This window comes from Callospermophilus lateralis, chromosome X (genome assembly GCF_048772815.1).
Source record: "Callospermophilus lateralis isolate mCalLat2 chromosome X, mCalLat2.hap1, whole genome shotgun sequence".
NCBI classification, from domain to species: domain Eukaryota; kingdom Metazoa; phylum Chordata; class Mammalia; order Rodentia; family Sciuridae; genus Callospermophilus; species Callospermophilus lateralis.
In genome coordinates this window covers 53,944,894-53,968,880 of record NC_135325.1, presented here as the reverse complement: position 1 = coordinate 53,968,880, position 23,987 = coordinate 53,944,894, and the positions used below count along the sequence as shown (strand labels likewise).

General features: G+C 35.4%; 1 protein-coding gene across 3 annotated transcripts in view; it reads right to left on the bottom strand.

Moving 5' to 3' along the window:
* Ophn1 (oligophrenin 1) overlaps nucleotides 1–23,987 on the bottom strand; it is a 370,997-nt gene that overhangs the window by 252,093 nt on the left and 94,917 nt on the right. For all 3 annotated transcript variants that reach the window (XM_077106704.1, XM_077106703.1, XM_077106705.1), the window contains exon 3: nucleotides 8,021–8,116. In XM_077106704.1, the coding sequence (XP_076962819.1) occupies nucleotides 8,021–8,116 (96 nt within the window). The remainder of the gene's footprint in view (nucleotides 1–8,020; nucleotides 8,117–23,987) is intronic.

Below are 23,987 nucleotides of genomic sequence, written 5' to 3'. Positions count from 1 at the left end.
AATTGCTTGGGGTCTCACTAAGTTGCTGAGGCTGGCCTTGAACTTGCAATCCTCCTGACTCAGCCTCCTGAGTTCCTGGGATTATAGGTGTGGACTATTACGCCCAGTTTAGTATTCTATTTTTAGATATATAAGGATATATTTCTCTTACTTTGTAAGCTATCTATAACTCATAACAATTTAATAGATTATGCTTTTGTAAACTGAAATGAAACATTCATGAATAATACCTTATTTTCTCTTCCAAACCCATCCTGGATTTAGAAACTCTTATTAAAGTTTCTTATTTCCATAGCAGTATAATTACTTGCATGGAGTCAATAAGAATCCATCATTTTTGTTACCAGGACAGGATTCGAAACATTGGTTTTACAACAAAGGCTTTGCCTAGAATGACATTTGAAAATTATGCTCACTGAATCATATATGATCAGACCCTTGTAAGGAATTTGGGTTATATTAAGCCAATGCATATAAAGCATTCTTGGAAAAAAAAACTGACCTGGTACTTGGCATACAGATTCCCAACCTTATAAATGAATAGGGAAAGTATATCTTCCTGACGGGTACACAAACCTTAAGATATTTGGGAACCTCAAGAAGATTGGAATTCACCTAAATTTACAGGTACTGCAGGTGAAAACTGGTGGGGAATTCCTGACTTGGCTTCCTGGCCTCATGAGATTTTTTTTTTAAAGCTTGATCTGAGATTCCTCATGGAAAACTTTCAGTAAAGCAAACTTAAGAAGACCTATAAGATAAATTACCATTCTTGAAGCAACTATGTAAATAATCATGCCAAGTGTAACGAGACCAATGTTATTTTACTTTTACCTAAAAAGAACAATTAAAAATAAAATAACATTTTAAAAGAATTATTTCGAGATTAACTAATCCACAGAGATTGATTTTTCTTTTTTAAACTGGGAAACAATGGCTTATCAGATTTCCTTGTTCTTTGTAGTTAACTATTTTCACCTGTCATTAATTGTGAGCAATGGATAAGCATACAATCTCTGTCTTCTCTGATTGAAATTTAATTGAGTTCCTCTCATTCCCTGTCACAAAACCAGTTTGGATACTTACCTTTAAATTGGACTAGATCCTGCTACCCTAACCCAAAATTCTTACTAAATTTTCAATTCTTTCCAGTTCCTTCAATATCTGGCTATATAATCCTTCAAGCCAACACTCCTAATTTCCCTCTTCCCTTAAGGCTTCAACTCATGCAGAATTAAAATCTCATTGACCAGGCTCCAGAGGTACCCTGGATTGCTTTTGCATGGTCCCTTTCCCTCAAAATCTGAAGAAGCCATGTGAACTGAAGCCCCAAAACTTGACATAAACCATCACAAGGTCCTGCCACCAAGCAAACCCTGAAGTGGGCTAGAATTCTTCACAGAAAAGCCATTGCTTAGACTAAAGGAGTCTGGCAAAATTCTCCATTCGTGTGTGCATTTATTTGAGAACAAGCCAAGAATGTGCCCATTCTTTTCACTGACAATGTGAAACTTTATCTAAGCCCTCAGCTCCCAGAAAGCATTAAGGACAGGCTGATGGAACATTCTATCTGACCTTAATCTGTTTGGTCTTCACATATGTTAGGGTCATTAAGGTGGAAATGTAATTTACACTTTGAGATTAAGAAATACTGATTTTAAACAAACAACCTGATAAACCCAAAGAGTGGCCACTTTAGAGGAAAATGTAGCAACCTATTTGCACAGAAGGGCAATGCTCGCTACCAGGGTTCACTTGGTAGATACCCTGCTCTGAAAATGACAAGACTGAAACTTGGGGTAAAAATATGAGGCTCTCAAATGGAACACACCAAATATTTGGTATTTAAGGTTAAGGGAATCTGTCTGAATTCTCCTTCCTGATCTCTTCCCATCTGTCTATTGCTCCCTGATAAGCTTCAGAATAAACCCTAAGTCTTTCATTAGGTATCTCAGGTCCTGAAGACATGACCATCTAACCCAGGTCACAAGCCTACTGTGGTCACAAGCCTACAAATATACATGTTTGGCCCATATGTATATTTTGTCTGGTCTGAACAGTGCTTTAAATTTGGTGTAATTAGCCAACACTTAAAAAGAGATGCTATGGACATAATTTCTGGATATTTCCTTCTGGCAAAAAAAAAAAAAAAAAACTGATACTCTGGCTATACTGGGTTCAAATTTCAGAAGGCAACAATCACTGGAGTCTGTTTGAGGATATTGGTTTTAATTGGAACTTGTCTTTTTCTGTGCCACAAGCCCCACCCCCATTATTAAGTCATTGAGACAGATTATCATTTACCATTCTATATCTAGCCTCCGTTGCTTATTTTCATCACCTGTTGAGAATCTATCCCCTACATACCTCTGTTATCCCTGAATCCTCTCTCCACTCTTTAAATTCATTCAATTTGCTTCTAGTTTCAAGAGAGATAATCTCACTCTATGTTTGTTTTCTCTGCCTATTTTATCCCAAATCTCACTCATTCTTCAGAAATTCAACAGAGATCAGGACCAGCACAGGGATGAGGCAGAATAGGCACTTAGGCTGCAAAAGTTAAGAAGGCATATTCACTCTCAGGTGTCAGCCAAGAGTAAGTGCTTCCTTAAATAAGAGCACTGACCACCTGACTTGCCTCACCCTAGCTCTGGAACTGACTCTGATATAACTTCTCTAAGAAGGCCTCCATGTTTATTCACCCTGCCCCTTCCCACCAACACACACATGGCCCCAATCTAGATTAGGGGCTACCATGTGCTTACCCCTACCATAGAACTTTTCACATTGTATTGCAACTGTCTGCTCATCAACCTCTTTCAATACACAATGAGTTCCTCTGAGGGCAGAGAGGTTTGTTTCATGTCTCTGAATCCCTAGTCTATGGCATTTATTGGACACTCTGTATTTTCTAATTAATGAATATCTATCAGGGATCCTCAGAAGAGGAAGGAGATTCTCTTAAGTGGGAAACATTCTTCTTTCTTGTTCCTAGTTCCATGATGGTATATCTGCCTGAAGTTCATCCTGAAACTTAAGTGAATGGAAGTTCTATGAGGACAGGATATTTCATAGTAGGTACTCAATAAAAAAAAATATTTAACTAAGCCAGCCTTAGCAACTTAGCGAGGCCTTAACCAACTCAGTGAGACCCTGCCTCTAAACAAAATATAAAAAAGGGCTGGGGATGTAGCTCAGTGGTTAAGCACCCCTAGGTTCAATCCCCAGTAACCCCAAATATGTTCATTTAATGAACTGGGCTTTAGAATACACAGATTTTAGTAGTAATCTAGCAGTATCTAGCTGTGTGAGACATTCAACAATTACTTCCCTACCTCTAAGTCTCAGTTTGCAGTATGTTGAATGAGCATGAACTAACTCAACATTTCTCTCTCTCTCTCTCTCTCTCTCTCTCTCTCTCTCTCTCTCTCTCTCATTAGTTTGTGTAAAATGTGTTTGTCAAGCAATCTAAAAGTTATCAACTTCTTTTCTCTTTTAATCTGTAAATTACATTGTTCAAGCAAATTTGTACATGGGAGCACTGTACAAACAGCTACTTTATTTGGGCTTGTGTGGATGGAAGACACTGAGGACCCAAGGAGCACAGTTTGAAAGGGCCTGAGACCTGTGCTTGGGTTCCACAATGCCCACTGAGATTCTGATTATTTTGGTCTAAGATAGGTCCTAAGATTCTGGATGAATAAGATCCCTAGGAGATTCTGATATGAAGCTATATTAGACATAACTGAACTAGATACTCTAAGGTCCCTGCCAGTACTGACATTTTATGCTTCTACATTTTCCTTTGGCAGTTAATTTGGGAAGTATCATCAAACCATCACCTTTGCCTATAAATTAAGTTCTACTACATTTCTAGTATAGTCAATAACAACTACAAGTTACTGAGTACCAATTTAATGCCAGACATTGAGCTAAATGATTTACATATACTCTCTGATATGCATGTGTGTGTGTGTGTGTGTGTGTGTGTGTGAGTGTGTGTGTGTGTGTGTGTGCATTCTTTGATTCACTCCTCACAACCTTATAAGGTAGATTATACTCTCCAATTCATGGATGAGAAAAACAAACTCAACAAATGCAAGTAACATTGCCAAGATCCCATTGCCAATAAATAAAACTCAAATCTAAAGCAGATTCCATAAACACCTGAGTCAGATTTTCTTTGACTTCTGAGCCAAAGAGGTCAAGAAAAAGCCAGAGAATGCCAACTAAAGGCATACATATCTTGCTCTAAAGAAGTGACAAATATGCAGTGAGACACCAACTCCCACTAGTCCTTTCTATACACAGAGCGTTCAGGAGAGGTCCTAGAGTTCATCGTCAAGGGAAGAAACTCTTCAGAGAAGCCTTAGGCTTTCCTCTGTGTGCTCTAGAGTAACTGCCATCTCTCCTAGGATCTGCAATGGGGTTTACACTACTGAGTTACCTCTTGGAGCCGTCATCAAAAATATACTATGGAAAGGCCCTCTGCACATATAATGTGAGATCTAAAAATGCAACCCAATATTCCATCTTACTATACTTTTTATGAATTTTTCCAGTGAAACAGAAGATGTACTGAGACAAGGCCAGTAATGTTGGTGATTAAAGGGTTGGCACACTCTGCTGTCTCAGCTTCCAAGGCAATTGTACTTTCCCAACAATAGCCACCCAGTAGGGCCCCCAAGATTTCTTCTCAAAGCCCCAAAGAGTCTCAGCCTCAGCTGTTGGAGCACTGGCTCTTCCTCTCACTCCCACCACAAATCCCAGTTTTTAAAATGATAAATTCAACAAGGATAATGACCATAATAGGCCAATGGATTTTCAAAATCTCTCTTCAGTTCCCATTAATAAAAGTTCCTTAGAGTAATGGTCAGATGATAATTAGGAGTTCCTGAAATTGGCAGGCAAATGATGAGTGAGTTAAAGAGTTATTGTAAATCATACATCAAGAAGCAAAGATGTCACAGCCAACAGCTCTCATGGAGCCCACAGACACCCACAGGAATCTGGCAGTACCAGATTTTATTTTGGTCTGAAAGTCACTATACTCAAGCTCACACACCCACTTTGTCCAGCATGGCATTAGTTGACAACTGTGCTGACATTCAGAGGGGTGACAGAGTTGAAACACAAAGTTCAATATAAAGGGTGACATGGGAAATGTCTCAGGCCTACTGCTTGGCCTTGAGGCAAATGGGTACTTGTTCAAAGTCAGACCATTCTAGCAAAAATGGGAAGCATTTTTATGAAATTGCATGTGCCATATATCTTCCACTCTTTAAAGTCATCAACTGATAGGTAAAACAGAATCTATTTTAAGAAATAAATACAGGACTAGGGATGTAGTTCAGTGGCAGAGCCCTTGCCTACCATGTATAAGATCCTGGGTTCCAACTCTATCACTACAAAAAAAATCAGATCTTATATTAACAATAATGTTGAAATAGCTAACATTTACTTAGGCACTGTGCACACTTGGCATTTATTAGCTCATCCCCAATTTATGTATGAGAAAAATTAATACTCAAAGAGGTGACATCACTTGCCAAAAGTTATGTGGGTAATAATCTGCAGAGCTGCAATTCAAATTTGGGCTGTCTGACTCCAGAGCCCATGATCTGTCTTTTTAATAAGTCATGCCCTTGAACAAGGATAGATACACAGAAGTAGAATGAAAGGGCATCAATAGGGAAATAATCCAAATACAAATAACTACCTCACTTAGCCAGTTAACCAAAATATTTACCAATCTTACTCTCATAAAAAATATTAATTTCAATTCTAATTGTAATAGTAAAATTTTTGAAACAAATAAAGTGTAACTTCTATATTAATATAATACAAATATATCCATTATTTATTCATTTAGCAAACATTAATTGAGCACCTATTATATACTAGGAACTCCTTTATGTGCAGGGGAAACAAGAGTGAACAAAACAATATCCAATAAGCTATTTCTATGCAGGGAATACCCTTTTTGTTATCATAATTTTATACTTTGTTATTAAAATATACTACAGGAGGCACCTATTTTTTTGAGAGAGAGAATTTTAATTTTTTTTTTTTTTTTTTTAGTTCTCGGCAGACACAACATCTTTATTTGTATGTGGTGCTGAGGATCGAACCCAGGCCACACACATGCCAGGCGAGCGCACTACCGCTTGAGCCACATCCCCAGCCCGGCACTTATTAATAATAATACACTTCTATATTTTAGTTCTGGGGCTTATAAATGTAACCATTAACATTTTCCAGTAATATCAGATCATCCATAATAGTTCTATGGTTCAATGTTCTCATCTGGCAAATGTTTTAAACTAACCCTTTAACTCAAGGTCAGCAAACTTTTTCTTAACCAGAAAGTAAACATTTTAGTCACTGAGGGCCATGTATCACTGTCACTACCACTCAATGCTGCTGTTGTACCATAAAAAAAAAACCCATAGATAATACTTGAAAATAATGGTGACTGTGTTCCAATAAGACTTGATTTACAAAAATAGGTGATAGACTGCCCTTAGCGCAAGGGCCACAGTTTGCTGACTCTTGCTTTAACTTCATAACAATTAAAGCAAACACAGAGTTTCATTTACTTCCACTGTTTAATTTCATCTTGGTAACATCTTTTTAAAAAATATTTTTAGGAGGCTGGGGTAGTGGTTCAGCGGTAGAGCGCTCTCCTAGCATGTGCGAGGCCCTGGTTTGATCCTCAGCACCTCATAAAAATAAACAAACAAAAATAAAGGTATTGTGGACAACTAAAAAATAAACTTTAAAAAAATATTTTTAGTTGTACATAGACACAATGACTTTATTTCATGTATTTATTTATGTGGTGCTAAGGATCAAACCCAGTGACTCACACATCTAGGCAATCACTCTTCCACCGTGCCACAACCCCAGCCATTGGTAACATCTTTGAGATGTTCACCACATTTTATAGAGGACAAAAATGAGACTCAGAGAGGGAAAATACCTTTTCCAACATCACACAGCTAATGGAACAATTTGTTCAATCCATTTACCAAGGAAGATGCCAACTTCCTGTTGTCTGAAAACATGTACTTACATAAAAACTAATTTTTAAGCTTTCCAGGGGAATTTGTTCATTATAAGAACACTACTTAAAGGTCATTTTTAAAAATACACAAAATCACTCTTTACATCATCCACTACAGAAATATTTATTTTACTGCATTAGATGCTTTAAAGGAAGTCCCCCTGCAGACTGAGTCAAGGGCTTCAGTGGAGGTTTACAGATGTCTTGATTAGGGCTTTTATTTTTTTCTTTTGGTACTGGGGTTAATGAACCCAGGGGCCCTTAACCACTGAGCCACATCTCCAGCCATTTTTTATATCTTATCTAGAGACAGGTTATTGCTAAGTTCTTGAGGCTGGGGAACCATCCTCCTGCCTCTGCCTCTTGAGTGCTGGGATTACAGGTATGCACCACCATGCCTGCTCTTGATTGCTTGTGTTGTGGGTAAATCACTAACAGAAAGTTTCCTCATCTTTCCTAAGCAGCCTTCCAGGGACTGGACACTGGACCAGACAAAATGAAGACATGCAAGTGTTCAGTATCTGCAAACCAAGGAAGCTACCCAGCCTTGGACCTACCTTAAGAGGTACAGGACACAGTAGCCCATGCCTGTAATCCCAACATCTTGGGAGGCTGAGGCAGGAGGATCAAAAGCTCAAGGTCAACCTCAGCAATTTATTGAGGCCCTAAGCAAATTAACAAAACCCTGTGTTAAAAAAATAAAAATGGGGGGGGGGCGCTGAAGTTGTGGCTCAGTTGGTAGAGCTTTTGCCTTGCATATGTAAGGCACTGGGTTTCATCCTCAGCACCACATAAAAACAAATAAATAAAATAAAGGTATTAAAAATTAAACAAATAAAAAATAAAAAGGGCTGGGAATGTGGCTCAGTAGTAAAGCACCTCTGGGTTCAATCCTTGGTTTAAAAAAAAGAGAGAGAGAGAAAGGTATATGGCCACATGAAACTGAAGACTCACCAATGTTAATCTCATCGTCAGTCAGAGTGTCTCCAATAAAATCAAACTGAAAGGACTGCAACGTCTGGGAAAATTTCTGAACAGCAGAGGAGTAATCTGCAAAGAAAGGAAAACAGGAGAAATAGTCAACACTGTTACCCTTTAATTGCTTTCGTCATGTCTGTTAGAGTATATAGAGAACAAAGGAAGTGTTCTGGACAGGTAGCAACTTGCACTTAAAGAAGTTAAACAAAAGATCATACTTTCAGAAGGAAATTTAAGCAACTAAACTATAAATTAAAGAACAGGAGAACGGGATGGCTTAGTGAAGTCCTTCTTAACATTAGGAGATATGCTTCATGGCTACACCCTGCTCCTCGCTGACTAGTTTTACTCAAAGCCTGGAAGACCTGAAACTACATAGCTGCACTCTTTTTATTTATGTTATGTATTTTATTTATATTGGTGCCAGAATTGAACCCAGGGTTGTGTTACCAGTAAGCCACATCCCCAGCCCTTTCTTATTTATTTATTTATTTATTTATTGAGACAGGGTCATGCTAAGTTGCTTAGGGCCTTACTAAGTTGCTGAGCCTGGCTTTGAATTTGCAATCCTCCTGCCTCAGCCTCCTGAACCACTATAATTACAGGTGTGGACCACCATGCCTGGCTATAGTTGTACTCTTTTTACTTTTTATTTATTTTATATTTATGCAGTGCTGAGGATCAAACCCAGTGCCTCACACGTGCTAGGCAAGTGCTCTATCACTGAGCTACAGCCCAAGGCCCTATAGTTGCACTCTAAAGGGCCTGCTTTAAGGATTTGTTAAACTTCAATTATAAGCAGTGAAATCAATTCATTCTTATGTTTCATATAAAAATATGCACAATCGATCTACAAAGAAAGAATGTATCTCCACTTTAGAGATATAACACTAAAGATCCCAGACCTAGGTGGCAGTGCTAGAACTAGAAGCCAGGTGGTCAGTCTGCCTCTACAGGGGCCTCCCCATGACAACATGTGTGCAACCTGGACATTTTACACATTAAACCAGATGACAGCCTGGGTTAAAACACTGCCTACAAGGAGAACAGATTTAGCTTGTTCACAGGGTATTTACCAAGGGACCTTGCCTAAGGAAGCAATGAATAGTGTGTGTGTGTGTGTGTGTGTGTGTGTGTGTGTGTGTGTCAGAGTGATCTAAATGGATAAATGCTTTATTTTTGGTCAATTATTTTGAATTTTAGTATATAATTTTTTAATTAGTTTTATTTTATCTTTTTTACAGCTTTATTTTGCTTATTTTTAAGTTGTGCTGAGGATGGAATTCAGTGCCTCACACATGCGAGGCAAGTGCTCTACTGATGGTATAAAATAAAATCCTATTTAGCTACAGTTTTGAGAATTTTTTTTTTTGTACCAGGGATTGAACCCAGGAGTACTTGACCACTGAGCCACATCCCCAGCCCTATTTTGTATTTCATTTACAGACAAAAGTCTCACTGAGTTGCTTAGGGCCTCACTTAGTTGATGAGGCTGGCTGGGATTACAGGCATGTGCCACTCTGCCCAGCTAAGAAATTATTTTTAAATATGACTTTCTGCCAGGGCTCTAAGCCAAACAACCTCTTGACTCTTGCTACTCCAAAAATGATTCTTAGGTCAGCAATAGCATCATCACCTGGAAGCCCCATGCAAGACCTCCTAAATCAGAAACTGCATTTTTAACACAATTCTTAGGGGATTCATGTATCTGTTAACCCATTTTGTCCCAGCATCCCAGTATCATATTTACACAATGTCCTATTTATACAACAGTTTATATATGTAAAAGATACTATGTTGTCTTAATGTCCTATTTATAGCACAATCTATTATCATTCCAAATGATAATAAACAATATGTAAGCTCTAGATTATTATAAGAGTGGAAACTTAATTTGATAAAGGTGTATGAATAGGGGGCCTCAAAGGTACTCAGATTTAGACAAGTTCATCAGGGTAGAGCCCCCATGATTGGAACCTGGTAGAATTATAAGAAAAAGAAGAAACTACAGAGATAAACAGACATTCACACATACTCCCTGCCTCTTGACCTTCCCATATGATGCCCTGTACCACCTCAGAACTCTGAAAACAAGAAGGCATGTAGTCACTCATATTTGTACCTCCATAACCATGAACCAAAATATACCTCTTTTCTTTAAAATATCCAGTCTATAAGTGTTGTGTTATTAGCAACAGAAAATGGACTAATACCAACACTACATTTTTCTAGAGTTTCATAAAATGGAATCATATAAAACATACATTTCATGTCCAACTAAAGTCTGTACAATACTTCAAAAATTCATCCACATTGTCATGTGTATCAGCAATTCATTTTTTATTGCTAAGTAATATTCCACTGTGTAAATATTAAAATGCGTTCATTTACTCATCTACTCATGCATATTTACGTCTTTTTTCTCATAATTGTAAATAAAGCTGCTATAAGCATTCACAAGGCTGAGTGCAGTGGTGCAAACCTAATAATCCCAGCTACTTGGGAGGCTTAGGCAGGAGGACAGAAAGACTAAAGTCAGCCTCAGCATCTTAACAAAACTCTCAGCAACTTATTGAGACTCAATCTCAAAATTTAAAAAAAAAAATTAAAATGGACTGAGGAATGTAGCTCAGTGGTAAAGCACCCCTGGGTTAATCCCTGGTACTGAAAAAATATCATGCAAAGACTTTCGAGGATACGTTTTCAATTCTTATGGGTAGATACCTAGAAGATCAATAAGTGGGTTATATGATAAGCTGGAAATTATGTTTATATAAGAAAAGGTCAAAATGTCTTCCAAAGTAATCTACTGTTTCCTATTTATATTAAAAATGTATAAGAATTTTAGATGATCCACATACTTACCAACACCTGTCAATTTACATAATTATTTTCATTTTAGAAATTTTAATGGTAGTACAGTGTTATCTCTCTGTAATTTTAATTTGCACTTTCATGATAAATAATGGTACAATCTTATATGCCAATTGGATTTTAGTAACCTCTAGATAGTTTCTCTTCTTATCATTGAGCTGAAAGATATCTTCATATATTCTAGATATAAGTTTTTCATCAGACTATGTACAACAAATATTCTCTAAATCAACTAAAGGCTTCACAATCTGAGTAATGTTTATTCTAGAAAAAGGAATGAACCTAAGTAAGAACAGTGACCTTTATTGCTGTATTAAGTTATGCTAATCATATCAATGTCTCCCCAGCATCATTGAAAATCAACAGCCTCACAGCTGCAATAACTGTGAAAACCAACATTTTAGCAGCCACTGGAGGAGAAAAAAATGTGATTGGAGTTTCTTAAGGTTCCCCCTCAGAGAATTATCACTATTTATTCAGTTTGACAGGTCCTGAAAGCTTCATTGTCAGGGCTTATATTTGCTTGACCCAACTTGAAGCCCATTCTGTGAAAACAACACTACCATGAGAGTATTTTTCGAAAACAATCATCCAAAATTTTTAATGACTACCATTATAACTGGAGGGGGATGATATAGTGTATTTTTTAGTTGTAGTTGGACACAATACCTTTATTTATTTATTTTTATGAGGTGCTGAGGGTCAAACCCAGTGCCTCCCACATGCTAGGTAAGTGCTCTACCACTGAGCCACAACCCCAGCCCCAATATAGTGTAATTTTGATTTGCATTTCCATGATTGCTAAGGGTGTTGAACATTTTTAAAAATATATTTGTTGGCCATTTATATTTTTCTTTTGAGAAATTTCTGTTTGTATCATTTGGCCATTTATTAATGTGGATTTTAGTGTTAAGTTTTTTGAGGTCCTTATACATGGTGGGTATTAATCACCAGTCAGAAAACTAGCAAAGACTCTCACATTCTGTCGGCTCCCTCTTCATGCTCTCAATTATTTCTTTTGCTGTGCAGAAGCTTTTAAATTTGATGCTGTCTCAGTTATTGATTCTTGCTTTTATTTCTCGAGCTCTAGGAATCTTGTTAAGGAAGTCAGTTCCTGTGCCAATATGATGAAGTGCTGGGCCTATATTATCTTCAAGCTGGTGCAGGGTTTCTGATCTAATTCCTAGGTCTTTAATCCATTTTGAGCTGACTTTTGAGCAGGGTGAGAGATAGGGGTTAAATTTCATTCTACTGCATATGGATTTTTTTATTTTTCCCAGCCCTATTTGTTAAAAGGCTATATTTTCTCCAATATATGTTACAGGCACCTTGTCTAGTATGTGATAACTACATTTATGTGGGTTTATCTCTGTGTCTTCTGTTCTATTCCATTAGTGTTCATGGCTCTTTTGATGCCATTACCATGATATTTCTGTTACTATGACTCTCTACTACAATTTAAAATCAAGTTTTATGATTGCTTCCAGCATCAGGCTTACTGTTCAGTATTGTTTTGGTAATTCTGGGTTATTTATTCTTTCATATGAATTTTAGGACTCAAATTATTCAAAATTGTGGTGGCCTTAGACAACTTGACAAGTTGGGGTTAACTCTTGGTTAAAAAAAGAGACAGATGATGACAATTAGACAATGAATGCCAACATGAGGTTTTGAAAAGCTCCAACATATCCTGAGAAATCTAGAAAGACAGGCATGTGAAGACATTTATGCATACCCTGGGTTGTGTGTATGCTCATGAAGGATTTGAGTACCTAATTTCTCATCCCTGACTAATCTTGCACAAATAAAAAGAAAATGGTAAGGCAAAATTTTCGATTTCCTATCTGAGTATTAAAGGCCTACCCCTATCCACATGCACACATCCAAACTCCTTCAGTAAAGATGAAGAGCCTTACTAGTTTCTATTATTTAATGAAACCATTGTCCAAACATTAGGTTTCCAGTAAATTAACCTACTAGACATTTCTGTGACTTCATAGAACAATTATATAGACTTTACATAATTATTCTATAAAGTTAATAAACAATAATCCTAAATAATGACACCAAATCCTGGAGAAATGGGGAAGATCTAATTTCCAAAACTGTCACAGTTTATTACATTCAAATGTTCACTTTTCAGGAATTATGAGACACATATAGGAAAAATTGGTACATATTCAAGAAAAATATGTAATCAGTTAGAACTGTCCCTGAAATATTGCATAAATCAGCAACCAAAAGAGTTGAGAAATGGCTATAAGACAAAATGTTTAAAAGACAAAAATTATGATTAGAGACAAAGAAAGGAATGTGATAATGATAAAAGAATCAATTAATCAGAAAAACATTATAATTATAAAGATATATTTACCAAATAACTGATAAAAATATATGAAGCAAAAATCCTATAGAAATGAAGGAAGAAATAGATGAGCCAAGGAAAAATAGTTGAAAATTTCAGTGTTCCATGTTCGATGATAAATAGGCAGAAAAATGAAAGAACACAAGACTTTAAGAACACTGTAAATCATCTAGAACTAACATAAATCTATAGAACACTCTTATGTAATTCTACCAAGAAAATACACATTCTTCTCAAGTTCACAAGGAAATTCTCTATGATACACTATCTGGTAAGCTGAAACAGAAGCTTCAATAAATTTAACAGGATTGAAATTACACAAAGTGTTTTATGGCCATAAGTGGATGAACAGCCATATTCATACTACATAAAGGTATAACATTCCTAGAAAGTAATTTAGGGGTTAAATTTCATTCTACTGCATATGGATATCTAGTTTTCAACATGACCTTTGATATTTCAATGGCATTTTACATGCAATATCAAAGGTGTAATCAATAAAATAAATGATTGATAAACTGGACTTCATTCAATTTTTTTGAAAGCTTCTCCTTTCAGTCAGGCATGGTGGTACAAGCCTGTAGTCCCCTGTAGTCCCCTGTAGTGCTACTCGGGAGACTGAGACAGAAGGATCTCTTGAGCCCAGGAGTTCAAGACCAGCCTGGGCAACAGAGCAAGATCCTGTCTCAAAAATAAGCTGCTTCTCTTTGAAAGACAGCGTCAGTAAACTCCAAAGAGAAGTGACAGACTGGGAGAAAATATGTACAAAAGAATTATCTGATAAAAGACTGGTATCAAAAATATAGAGAGGACTCTTAAAACTTAATAGTAAGAAAAGAAATGATATAATTAAAAATTAGGAAAAGGATCTGAGAATATAACTCTCTAGAGAAAATCTATAGGGGGCAAATTAGCATATATAAAAATACCCAACACTATATGCTACAAAGGATGTGAAGCAATAAGAACTCTCATTGTTGGTAGGCATACAAAATGGCACATCCACTTTGGAAGATAGTTTGACCATTTCTTATAGAACTTAACATGCTCTATAGTTATAAGATACAGTAATTGCACTCCTTGATATTTACTCAAATGAGTCAAAAACATGTGCACACAAAAAAGTGCACAAAGGGGACTGGGGTTGTGGCTCAGTGGTAGAGCACTTGCCTAGTGTATGTGAGGCTTGATCCTCAGCACCACATAAAAAATAAATTTAAAATAAAGGTACTGACAACTACAACTAAAAAATAAATATTAAAAAAGTGCACAAAGGTGTTCATTGCAGTTTTATTCATTATTGATAAAACTTGAAAGCAACAAAGATCTATGTGATGGTTAATCTGAATTCTCAATTTGATTGGATTCAAAGATATCAAAGAATAAAAGGTTTCTGATTGTCTCAGTCAGGGTGTTTCTAGGAATGATTGGCATTTGGGACAGTGAACTAAAGCAGAGACCCATCCTAAGTGAGGGCAGCACAGTCCAATAGATTGGAGGCTCAGATGGAATAAAAAGTCAAAAGAACGAGAAAGTAGAAACAGAAACGAGCTTCGTTCTTCTTGAACAGGTTCCTTTTTTAAATTACATCTATAATAAAAATTATTAAAAAAAAGAAAGAAAAGGATACAAGGAATTTCATGGCCGTATAGTAAGAAAAAATTTGGTAATGTTAATACAAGCACTATAGAAGAACTTAAACGTATCTACCTGGCATAGGGAATCTTACTTGTAAAATTTTTTATTAGAGCTTTTTAGTCATACATAGTAGTCAGGATCATCCCAACAAACACATACATGCATGGAATTCAATTTCAGCTCAGAATCCACACCTTTTCTCTCCTGTCCCATCCCCCTACCTCCCCCCACTCTCTTTCCTCTATTTTTCTAGATTTCCTTTCTCAATTGCTGAGGATATCAGACTCTAGCCCCTTCACTCTTCCAAAGTGTACTCTGACCAGTGACTCTCCAGGGAGTTCCCAGGCCAAGGCCAGAATAGGGCTGCATCACTGTTCCTTCTTGTCTTGAGACTTCAGCTTCTTTGACTCAGCATCTACTGGTTCCTATAGCTCTCCAGCCTACATACCACCATTATGGGATGATCCAGCTTCTGGTTATGTAAGCCAATCTAATAAATCCCCTTTTTATAACATATATTTCCTATTGGTTCTGTTCCTCTAGAAAACTCTGATGAATACAATCTCCTTCAACAGATCTTCAATAGATGAGTAGATAAATAAATGTGGTAGAGCCAGATAATTAAATATTATTCAGTATAAAAAAGTTATAAAAAAATCATGGAACAAACTTAAGTGCAGATGACTAAGTAAAAGAAGGCAATATAAAAAGTCTAAGTCTATAAAATGATTCTGATATTAACAGAAAAAAAAGTCTAAGTCTAATTGCTGTATGATTCCAACTACATGACATTCCAGACAGGGTAAAACTATAGTGACAGTAAAAAAAGATTAGCAATTTTTACAGGTGAAGGAGAAGAGTAAGGAAAATAGGCAAAGCACAGAAGATTTTTAGGGCAGTGATATTACAATGGTAGATACAAGTCATTATATAGTTGTCCAAACCTATTAAATATGTAACGCCAAAAGCAAACCCTGATATAAACTATGAAATTTAGTTTGTCAAGACATGTTAGTATAGTTCATCAAGTGTAAAAGATGTACCACTCTGGTGCAGAACTTTGATAGTGGAGGAGCCTATGCTATGGCATAGATGAAACTTGAAACTATCCTGCTAAAACTACATATTTCAAAACAGCATATGGCATCTATTTATTGTGTAGTAAATAATTGTGCTAATTAAAACTTTTTGAAAAGAAAATACTATGTCAAGAGAAAAAAAACAGACACAAAGCATCACATGCTGTGTAATCATTTAAGTTTCATATCCAAAGTACACAAATATGCAGAGACATATTAGTGGTTTCTGGGCAAGGGAGAAAGGGGAAGACTACTAACAGGTATGAGTGTTTGATGATGTGATTAATACATGGTTGAATGAAATAGTTTGATGGATGCACATCTATGAATATACTAAAAACACTAAATCGTACACTTTTGAGGTAAAGTTTATGCTGTAAAATTATATCTCAATAAAGCTATCATTAAAATATGAATGGAACAAAAGAAAAAATATAAATTGAGAAGGGAGATAGGTGTGCCTAGAAGGAGTAGCACAAAGCAGGTATTTGCAGTGATAAAAATATTTCTGGATCCTGATTGTAATGGTGGTTAAGCAAATCTACACATGACAAAATGGCACAGAACTAGACATACCCACTTTACCAATGTTCATTTCCTGCTTTTTATATTAGGCTATATTTATGCAAGATGTCTGATTAAGAAAGGTACACATGGGCTTGCATTGTAGCTCAGTAGTAGAGCACTTGCCTAGCACACATGAGGCACCAGGTTTAATCCTCAGTACCACATAAAAATAAAGGATGTGTCCATCTACAACTAAAAAATATATTTTTATAAAAGAAAGGTACACATGACTCTATTTTGAAACTTCTTATAAATCTACAATTGTTTTAAAATTCAAAATGTGTAAAATGTTTTTCCATATCTTATTTATCCAAGTGAATTTGAAGCTTCCTTCAAATGAAAATTGGTATCATCTTCATGTCTACACTGGCTTTTATTGTCCTCCCATGAAAAACAGATTCCTCAAAAATACCCCAGATTACTATAGAAAGAATTAATTTATATAAATTTAATTTATATAGTTTAAAAATTATATAAATCCTCTCTTTCCTCCCTTTCCTAATAAAAACTGCAAATTTAGCCAGGTATGGTACCATTCAGCTATAATCCCAGCTACTTGAGAGGCTAAAGCAGAGGATAATGATTTCAAGTTCAGCCAGGACAATTTAGTGATCCCCTGTCTCAAAATTTAAAAATTAGTCTGGCATGGTGGCACATGCTTGTAATCCCAGAGACTCAGGAGGCTGAGGCAGGAGGATTGCATATTCAAGACCAGCTTCAGCAACTCAACGAGGCCCTGAGCAACTTAAGACCCAGTCTCAAAATTTTAAAAAGTAAAGTAAAACAAAAAGGGCTGGCAATATGGCTCAGTGATAAGGCACCTCTAGGTTCAATCCCAAGAAGCAAAATAAGTAAATAAATAAACAAATGAAATGAAATGAAATGCACTAGGGGTGTAGCTCAATGGTAGATTACTTGCCCAGCATGCACAAGGCACTGTGTTCAATCTCCAGTAAGTACTACTCCCCCCCCCAAAAAAATCCTTCTAATTTAGCATGTTTGAGTATTGCCTGTGCCATTCCAAACCCTGGAGCTCAGAAGAGAAATTCAACTTCTTCTAGCCTAACAGAAATCCAGGTGTTCTACTAGGGTTTAAGTATAATTCCATGTCACATCCAAGATACAGGTGGTCTAGGGTAACATGATCTAAAAAGCCACTTTTAGAAGACAAGCCCTCTAAAGTATATTATCAGTCACTATCAAAGAAGATTTCATTGAATTGACTAAAGCTGTTATTGCAATCATCTACATGGGACACTTACTTGGTGGATAAAAGGAGGGCATCTGATAGAGACTGCTATTTCATTAAAATTTAATTTATATAATTTGAAGCACTTTGGTCTTACATCCCTCTTATAATTTCAATTATTGACTCTAAACAACCTTGTTTACTTCTAGTTTATCTATTGATATTGAAATTATTTTAAACATGTATTAATTTATTTTAAATAACACCAATAAACTAATTGTATGTTAACATAAATAACATTTTATGGAAAAAAATGTTTTAAAAAGCAAGTAATATATCAAGAATTGGAATTATTTTACATTTTTATAAATCTCTTTAATGTCTGGCTTAAAACAGCTAGACTGTCATATCTGCTTCTGCATTCAATTTGTTGTGATATGTTGGTTCAGCTGAAGATATAAAGAAATCCTATTTACACACAGATTGTAATATTTTTCCTGCTGCTATAACAAAATACCTAAGGTCGGACATGTATAAGAAAATAAGTTTATTTTCCTCACAGTTTTAAGTGAAGTGGACTCCTCTGGTCAGCCTCTAGTGAGGGCCTTCTGGAAATATGACAACATGGAGGATGGCACTATGGTAGGAGTGCATACAAGAGGGAAAGAGAAGTTACATGGCAAGATAGGAAGCCATGGTGATGCAGAGACCAGTCTTACTCTTTTAATAACAACCCACTCTTACAGGAAATATTTGGGTCCTATAATACCTACATTAAAACCTGATAACAGCATGCCCAATAACCCAATTAACTTCCACTAGGCCCTTACCTCTTAAAGATTTCACAAGCTTCCAACATAGACTAAGGACCAAGCTTCCAAGTCATGGCCCTTTAAGGGACATATTCAAATCATATCCAAAGCAGAGCACAAACCAAAACTGGACAAGTGGTAGTTTCTTAAAAATTAGTTGCAATGTAGTATCAAGGACCTTATCAATTGCGTTGTTATACCATCATCCACTGAAAAAAGTTGGCCAGTCTTGTCATATGAACAGATTTTTGCTTGCACTGCCTGAATCTTTTACCTATGCGTGATTTGGTCATATCATACACTGGTCCTTTTGAAAATACTGGTCCACTGGGTTATGCAAATCTTTGAATTTTGATTCAATATATATTCATTATTCAACATAAAGAGCACATTGCTAATATCACACCAACCTCATCAAAAAGTCTATTGGAAAGCTGTGAAGCACACAAAAGTGGGTACATACATTCCATAGTTCCAATTTTTGCCTGAAAACTGGATTTTTTGATGTGTTAGAGATCAAACCTGGAGCTTCATATAAAACTTGAATTTTATTATTGATGACAAATACTGTTGTTTTCTTAAAGTGGGAGACTCATTTCAATTCAAGAGGAATGACTCTGCCCCCAGCAACCAACAGACTTACCAACCATGTAATTAAGCCAACACACTAATACTAAACTATATTGTCAATGACAGCAAGGACCCTATATCTCCAACACCTAAATATGCCTTTCACAGAGTAGGCATTCATCAAATACTTTTTGAAAAATACATTTATCAGTTTAAATCAATCCTTCCTTTACACCCTGGTAGGTCTATATGCTTTTACAAGGCAGAAGAAATGCAGATATCACTAAGACTAGATTTCAAGTCTTGCCTCTAGAACAAATCAGTTTTATTGGTTTGGATAATTTACCTTTCTTCTCCAGGCCTAAATTATAATTAATCAGACATAACTTTCTTATCATTGTATTTGAATACATGACCAGGGTAACTCTGCATCATGTACAACCAGAAGAGTAGAATCCTAATTAGAATAAGTTATACTTAGTATATGTACACTATGCCAAAACAGAGTCCATTGTCATGTACATTTAAAAAGAAAAAAATTGAAAAAAAGAAAAGAAAAAATCCCACTATTTACCAGTTACTGTGATTTATATTTGGTTCTTACAACTGTAAAATGAGGATGATATCATCTACTTCAGGGGGTTGTGGAGGTATTAAAATAAAAAGGCATATTAAGTGTATTAAAATAGACATAATTTTATAAATACACTTAGTAATTTTTATTTTAAAATTAGGCTGTTATTGACTGAACTGATATAATGAACTAATGAGAACATATGTGTCCTATAAAATAAAAACAGAACTATGTTAAAACAGTGTCTGATTCCTAGGCTCAGAGAAATCCTAGCTAAGCAGTGAATAAATGCTCTAGCATAAAACCAATCTGCAAAGACTGGGATAAGTAGCTCTTCTCTCAGTTTTATTTCTTTTGAGGTTTTTCTTTGTTTCAGCTCCTGGCATTCTCAAAACATGAGCTGAACAGGAACTTAAGGAACAGAGCATTCAGTGATGATTCATGATTTTACAAAATTCAACACCATTTCATCATAAATATACTCAATTAAGTACAAATAAAAGATAGTGTCAACATGAAAAAGGTTATGTATGAAAAACCTGCAGTTTAACCTGCAGCATTATATTCAATGATGAGAGTTTGAAAGCTTTCCCCTTAAGATTAAGAATAAATAAGGATGCCCACTTACATCCATTCTACTCAAAATAGAATTGGACATTCTAGCCAGAGTAATTAGTCAAGTAAAAGAAAGAAAAGCCATTCAAGTTGGAAAAGCAGTAAAATTTTCTCTGTTCACAGACAACATGAATTTATATGTACAGAATCCTAAATATATTAACAGAAATAATATTAGAGCTAATAAATTTAGCAATGGTTCAGTATACAAAATTAAAGCACAAAAAAGAGGTGATTTACATACACTAACCAAGTACAATTTGAAAAGGAAAATGAGGGGCTGGGGCTGTAGCTCAGTGGTCGAGCACTTGCCTCAAACATGTGAAGCACTGGGTTGCATCCTCAGCACCACATAAAAATAAATAAAATAAATAAATAAAGATATAAAAGAGGAAAATGGACAAATATGTCCATTTATAACTGTGTAAAAATATAGAATACTTTGGAATAAAGTTAATCAAGGAGATCAAAGACTTATCAATACTGAAAATCACAAAACATTGATAGAAATTTTTAAAAAGACATGAATAAACACAGGAGCTGGGGTTGTGGCTCAGTGGTAGAGCACTTGCCTAGCACATGTGAGGCAATGGGTTCAATCCCCCGCACCACATAAAAATAAATAAACAAAATAATAGTATTATGTCCATTTCTAACTAAAAATATTTTTTAAAGACATAAATAAATGCAAAGACCTCTGTTGTCACAAAATAGAAGACTTATTAGTAAAGACAATAATACTACTCAAAGCAATCTACAGATCCAATGCAAGTGCAATGAAAATTCCAAAGATATTTTAACAGAAATTTAAAAAACACATCCTAAAATTCATATAGAATACTATTGAAGCCAGAATTAGACAGGCAGTCAGTACAGATAGGTAAATCAAGTAGGATCAAGGAGGCCAATTTTGAGTGAGACTGGGAAGTTGGAGACTTCTCCCCTGAGAGATTGAAATGTTAATTCCTTCAGAGCCCATCCTCCACCCTTATCAAGAACCTGCCCTTGCTCCAACCTGCTGCCAAGGTAATCTGTCCCAGAAACTGCTGCTCCCTACTGGGAGTTATAAGGTTGTTAATGTGTCCTTGTCTACTCCATCCTGCCTTTCCCCCTCCAGCCCATCACTTTCCCACCTGTGGTCTATTGCATCAAGCATTCCTAGGCCAGTATAAGCAGGAAGAAGAAAGATAAGGGGAAGAGGGCAGGAGAACAAAGGAAGCCTAGGACATACAAAAAGGGCAGAACACCTGGCCTCTTGGGATACCAGGATACCAGATATAGCCCCCTTCTCCCTCCAGGGAGAAGTCTATGTTACCCTTTTTAAATAAACCCTGCTTTATATGCTTGCCTTGGTGTGCTTCTCTAATGTTCAAACTTCAACATATGGGGAAGCAGGACTTGTCACCAATAACCGGTGGTATCACTATGGGAATCCAAACAGAAAAAAAAAAATCTTGAAATACAAGAACAAAATTAAGGATCTCTAACACTTTCTGATTTCAAAATTTACAGCAAAAGCATTGTAACCAAACCAATATGGTACTGGCATGAGAACACATATTTCGACCAATGGAATAGAATAAAAGGCCCAGAAAATATTCATTTATGTCCAATTCATTCTCAACAAGGGTTGGAAGACTATTCAATATAGAAAGTTCTTTTTAACAATTGGAACTGAGAAAAAAATCAATTTTCACATGCAAAAAAAAAAAAAAAGCTGGACTCTTTACCTATACTATACAAAAAAATTAATTCAAAAATAGATCAATGCTTAAAATATAAGCACTAAAACTATGAAATTCTTAAAAACGTATTGAGGAAATCTCCATGACTATGGAGTCAACAATAATTTATTATACATAATAGCAAAAACACAGGCAATAATGGAAAAATAAACTGGACTTCATAAAATTAAAAAAAATTGTGCATGGAAAAGCACCATCAAGATAGTGAAAAAACAACCATAGAATGGGAGGAAATATTTATTAATCATTTGTCAAACAAATGGAATTAGTATAAGCACAAATGTCAGACAATATAAAGCAAACAAAAATACTAAGTGTAGGCTGGGGTTCTGGCTCAGTGGTAGAGTGCTTGTTAGCATGCATGAGGCACCTAGTTCAATCCTCAGCACCACATAAAAAAATAAAATAAAGATATTGTGTCTGGCTAAAACTAAAAAATAAATTTAAAAAAAAAAAGTGTTTTAAAAATTTCACTCAGGAAGAGGAATACTGCACCAAGAATACATAGCAGTCTTAAATCTGAATGTACCTAATAAAATGTCAATTATACACATACATACATGCATATATAAAGTTGAAAGAAATAAAATAATAAATTGACAAATTCCCAATCATGATGGGAAACTTTAACTGCACTGATGGATCAGGAAGAAAAATTATTGGTATAAATTTAAAATATTTGACCAACACAAATAATAAGCATAATCTAATATAAGCATTATTACACACATATTTTTGAATGTATATTTAACATTAACAAAAATTTACTTCATAACAGATCACAGAAAAGTCTCAACAGGATACCAACATTACTACACAAATTATCCTTTGGGAACACAAAGCAATGCATTCAGGAAGCAATAATAAAAATGGCAAAAAGACACAATACATTTGGAATTTGAAAGATACCCTTTAAAATAATTAATTATTAAAAAAGAAATAATTTTAAAAATTGCAAAATATAATACATTTTAAAAACTATATATCAAAAGTTGCAGTATGTTGGTAATTAGTTCCTTGAGGAAATTTATACCTTAGATGGAGGTATTAGAAAAATAGAATAAGTGAAAAATAAAGATATTGGTATCCAATTTTAAAAGCTATGAAAAGAAACTCATCTCTAAAATGGGAAAAGAAGTAATAAGGATAGAAGTTTTTGGAAAAGAAGAGATTTAATATACTTGAACTATAAATGTAAAGAATAGGGCATATAAAAAGAAGTAAGCTTTCTACACTTGATCTGAAATAATAAAATGCTGACAAAATTGGGATGTGATTGTGTGTGTACACACAATAGTTATTATAATTATACAATGTATATATGGATCTATACTAAACACAGTACACATACAAACATAATACCTAGATCAAATGCTAAAAATTCTACACAAGGAGATATATTCAAGCAGAGTACTAAGCTACTTACACACCCATGTTTAGGGCAGCATTACTCACAATACTCACAAGGTGAAATCAATCCAAGTGTTCATCAATTAATGAATGGATAAAGAAAATGTGGTACCTAGACCAAATGGATAATTATTGTATCTTTATAAGGAAGAAAATCCTTACACATGGCACAACATGGATGAACCTTAAGGACCATATGCCAAATGAAATAAGCCAATTGCAAAAGAATAAATAATGTATGATTTCACTTATATAAGGTATTAAATATAATCAAACTCAAAGAAACAGAAAGTAAAATGTGGGTTTGCCAGGGGCTTAGGCGAGAAGAAAGTAAGAAGTCATTGGGCAATGAGTAGAAATGTATCGTTTAGCAAGATAAAAAAGTTATTGAGATTGGTTGTACAATAGTGTGAGTATACTTAATGCTACTGAATTAGTAGTTAAGACGATAACATGTGTATTTCATCACAATTAAATTTTTAAGAAGAAAAATACTCAAAAACTT